Source organism: Austrofundulus limnaeus, unplaced genomic scaffold (genome assembly GCF_001266775.1).
Source record: "Austrofundulus limnaeus strain Quisiro unplaced genomic scaffold, Austrofundulus_limnaeus-1.0 Scaffold183, whole genome shotgun sequence".
NCBI lineage: Eukaryota > Metazoa > Chordata > Actinopteri > Cyprinodontiformes > Rivulidae > Austrofundulus > Austrofundulus limnaeus.
Window position 1 is genome coordinate 18,946 of NW_013952585.1, and position 4,541 is coordinate 23,486.

General features: G+C 37.3%; 1 protein-coding gene across 1 annotated transcript in view; it reads left to right on the forward strand.

Moving 5' to 3' along the window:
- Positions 1-4,541, forward strand: part of chfr (checkpoint with forkhead and ring finger domains, E3 ubiquitin protein ligase) — a gene marked incomplete at its 5' end in the record, with an annotated part of 20,672 nt that overhangs the window by 1,511 nt on the left and 14,620 nt on the right. The window contains 7 exon segments of the mRNA XM_014018079.1: positions 346-445; positions 673-782; positions 867-935; positions 1,017-1,202; positions 3,237-3,320; positions 3,526-3,700; positions 3,828-3,982. Coding sequence (XP_013873533.1) covers positions 346-445; positions 673-782; positions 867-935; positions 1,017-1,202; positions 3,237-3,320; positions 3,526-3,700; positions 3,828-3,982 — 879 coding nt within the window.

A 4,541-nucleotide genomic window follows, 5' to 3' on the forward strand; every position in this document is an offset into this window, starting at 1 on the left:
GGCCACACCTCCGCTGTCTAACCCCCTTTCACCCTACCCACACCCCCTCCCCTACCCACTTTGATGCATTTTTCAAATTTCGCCTTAGGGCAGAGTTATCTTTTCAAAGGGGGGTAAGATACACTTTAAAAATGTCATGGTAGCTTTTTTTTGTTTTTGTTTTGGAGGGAGACTTTAAAACAGCTTGCCATATCAGCCAAAATCGTGAGTTTTGTTTTGCAAGAGCAAAAAACAAGCAGATTTTTACAAACACGTTGTCTTTGTGTGTTTATAGTGGATTGTTTTGTTTTATTTGACTTTATTCTAATTAAATTCTTTTTTCTTTTTTTTTTTTTTTTTTTGCAGATTGTCATTTGTCCTTTCCAGCCAATAAACTCGTCTCAGGGGAGCATTGCAAGATAGTGAAAGATGAAAGCTCGGGGTTGGTGTGGCTTGAAGACATGAGGTAGTGTTACCTGAAYGCTTCTCACTAAACTTTCAGCTGCTGCGCAAAACTTGTTTTAAGCTTGTTCCCAGGTTATTGAGCTGAGTTTTGTCYGTTAATGTTGTGGTTCTTAGTTTATTTAAAAAAAGATGATCCTAGTAAAAGTCTTTGATTTTTCGGTGATWTGTTTTGACATGACACGCAATCATGTTAATGTTCAGTTTAAACTCTGAATTGTGTGTCTGTAGCACTAATGGCACGGTGATCAACATGTCCAAACTAATCAAGAAGCAAAGYCACACTCTGCAAAATGGGGACATCATCTACTTTGTGTACAGGAAGAGTGAGCCAGAACAAAGTGAGTTGTTTATTTTGGGAACCATAAGATTGTTTTATCAGTTTAAGTAGAAATGATAGACGGCATATTTTTYTCACGCTGCAGACATTGCCTATGTTTACCACTCTGTGAAAACGGAGCAATGTGTTACCGACCTATCACCCTCCAGTTATGGTAAGTTGTCCGTTAACACGCCCCCCCAGTTATTTCTGTTTTGTGCCATAGGTGGTTTCATATTCTATGTTTACACTTCAGAAAGAGAAAGGCCAGCCTGCTGTCCCTCCCCTGTCTCGGCGTCAGACATGTCCCTGTCTGTGGAGCCTGTACTGCTAACCAGGGCTCCTCTGGGTCCCGCTCGGGAGGAGGAACCTCAGCCGTCCACTTCTGCTTCCCTCTTCTGTGTCGAGAGCCCTTCCTCCTCTGGTCTCAGGGCTACAGCCGGTAACATACAAAGACAACATTTGAAGCATTTGTCTTCACCCTGTCCTGTTCTAATAGTGGAAAAAATTCCCACTCCTGAGCTCTAGATGATGTCATGAAAATACAGTTGAGACCAGACCATTCATGCTTCTCGTGTAGGGGATTCTCTTTGTGGGATGACCCCTCTAAACTAGAATATACTGTTAGAGTAGAACATACAGGAGTCATGATGCTACAAACAGTAAACCATTAATATCACATCTTTATTGAAGCCCTTTGACTGTTTTACTTTGTAATAACTACATTTTTCTTTTACTATCATTAACCATGTGTTAATGCATGTATCTGCAACTAGAGAAATAGCATTTCCTTTGAAAATGCTATTGTGAATGCTTGTTGCTGAAAGTTGCTGAAATTGAGAATGTTTAGTAGCAAAAGTATTATTTGAAGTCAAACTTTAAAAGCTGAAAGAAGCAAAAGAAAAAACAGAAAAACAGTAAAACAATGAGCAAAAATATAGCTGAAATAGCATAAAAAGGCTAAATGCTAAAATAGCTTAATTAAGCAGAAAGCACCTGTAAGAAACATGCATAACACAAAGTACCAGGAAAAAACAGCAAAAAGCAAAAAAATAGCATAGGAATAGTAGAAAATATAACTACAGATAAAATAGCAGAAAACAGCTAAAATTAGCATAAAAGCTAACTAAAAGTAGAAGCCAGAAGCTGGAAATATTTTATTTTGCATAAGAATGCATAGGGAGTACAACCTTGCTGAATTTAGCAGAATTAAGTTCTAATTGCTACAAACAAAATGTTTATATAGCCTAAAAAGCTAATTTTAGCTATTAACAGCTAAAATGTAGCTCAATTTGTAGAAACTAACTGAATAAAGTGGAAAGCAACTGTAAGAAGCATAAATAGTTCAAATTAGCAGAAAAAAAGCACAAATAAAGCAGAAGAATAGCACAAAAAAGCAGAACTATAGCTGAAATAGCAGAAAACAGCTAAAGTTAGTAAAAAGTTCCTAAAAATTGCACAAGGGAGTAAAAAAGAGCAAAACCAGAACAAATTGTGTAAGGTTTTGTAAAGATTTAGAAGCTATTTGAAGGATTTGAAGGTTGTTGAAACATAGCCCCATTCAAAGTCAATGGGAAAAAAGTGGCTAAAAAAGTTGAAATAGCTAAAAAGCTATAAATAGCTGAAATACCAAAAGTCATAGCAGGCATTGCACGAAAGAGCTGAATGTTTTGATATATGAATGGTTGAAGTAGTGAAGAAATTTATAGTTATTACAGATTAGTACTGATGTTAGAAGCACAACACTGGATTATTAGAGTTTCCTTTTTATAATGTTTGATCTATTATTAATCTATTGTGTGTTAATTGACATAGAGTGGTTACATGTCCGAATCATAAACAACACATAAGTGAACCGTTATGATAACATTAGGTTGAGATTTTTGGATGAATGCCTGTGATTCAGCCGTAGGTCAGTAGGGGGCGAACTCAGGCATTGAAGAATCATGTATAAAAAGATGTACATCCTGGCTTTTGGCCAGTGAGTGTGGTTTTCCTTGTCAGCCGGTGACAATTAAACCTCACTCGGTTCCAGAATTCTGGTGTTGTATGATTTTATTCCATCCACAAATCATTTTATTTAACAATGGTGTTTTCATCTTGACTTCAGTCGTATTGAACACGTATTTTTCTTACAGTAGCACAAAAATTGTGGAATGAGAAAGGTGCCGAAAAATGTACGGAAGAAAAAAATGATCTCAATTGTGTGAATGCCATATAGGCATACTGTATAGGCATTCACACAATAATGCACCATGTTATTAAAATCACAGAATATTAATATGTTCTGAACTGGTACGTGTTGAACGCCATGTTTCTTCATCCAACCTGAATTTTGACTATTTAGACACCAAACATCAAAGATGCAAACATTTTCTGGGTTTATCGCTCCACTGATATGTTAACTTTGGTTTTTCTAACAGAACAAAAGAAAATTGTGGTTTTGTCCAATTCTGTTGTCACTTCATCATTTTAGGTCAAGCTGCAGATGCTGCCTCCAGTCTAGGAAAAGACACTGATAACCTGGAACCAGAAAGGAAAAAGAGGAAAATTCATAACGGTTAGTTTCATTTTATTTATTTTGTTGTGTTTTTTTAAGTTGGAATTTGTGTCTTCATTTTGTCTTGTTTTCTAGTCCTTTAAAGCTTACTTCAGGCCTCGTCTGAAAATTTGTTTATTTATTTTTTAAACAGTCCAACTGCCTCAAAGTTTAGGCTCAATAAAGAGTGATGAGTAGTTAGTGCTTTGTTTTTTTTTTTTTACAGATAAAGAAAGTGACCTGGGTTTACCCCACACCTCCAGTACAGAGCTGCCAGCGTCTGCTCAGTTAGCTCCTGGGGAGATTTTGTCCAAACCAGTAGTTGAAGGCAGTAAAACCGACAAGATGGAGGAAACCCTGACCTGCGTAATTTGCCAGGACCTTCTTCATGACTGCATCAGGTGAGATTTCTCAGGCCCTAGAAGCAGCTTAGATATTGGTTACAGAATAAGCTGCAACCTTCCAGTGTTCTCCAGCGAGCCACTTAACATGCGTGGTTTTAATCCTGAGCGTTTGGTTTTGTTTAAGCTTGCAGCCTTGCATGCACGTCTTCTGTGGTGCCTGCTACTCAGGTTGGATGGAGCGCTCCTCTCTTTGCCCCACCTGCCGCTGCCCCGTGGAGCGTATTTGTAAAAACCACATCCTCAACAACCTAGTGGAGGCCTACCTAATCCAGCATCCAGGTTTGCACTCATGCAGAGCATATTGTGTAACCACCTAAGGCTAATATGACAGTGAAAAAGTATGGGATAAATCTTGTGCCAGCAGGAAATGAATTTGAATTGCTCAGGTTGAATCTGTATGTGCATAACTTGAAATTGAATGCATTGGTTTGAAAATGAATTTTACTGATTTGAAACTGAATTTAAAGTTTTGAATTTCAATTAATTTGCTTTGAAACTGTATTTTGGTTTATTAAAAATTCAGTTTGTCTACTTTCACTTTCAGTTCCAAAATTCAGATTTTTGTGTCGCACATCCTGGTCCTTGAGAAAGCCAGCCAGGGTAATCAAACACAGATCGACAGATTTACGTTTCACTTTGGTGAAGTTTCCCTTCTATAATGTAACAGAGTTGATGCAATCCACCGTAAAAGTGACAAAAACAGACAGTTTATTGCAGTGATTAATTTTACCTATAGATAATGTTTCCTGATGCATCTCAGTAATCCAGGTAAAAAATCAAAAAGAAAAAAATTGTATAGGTCTTCTGGACGGGTTCTTCTCTAATGAAACGTTTCGTC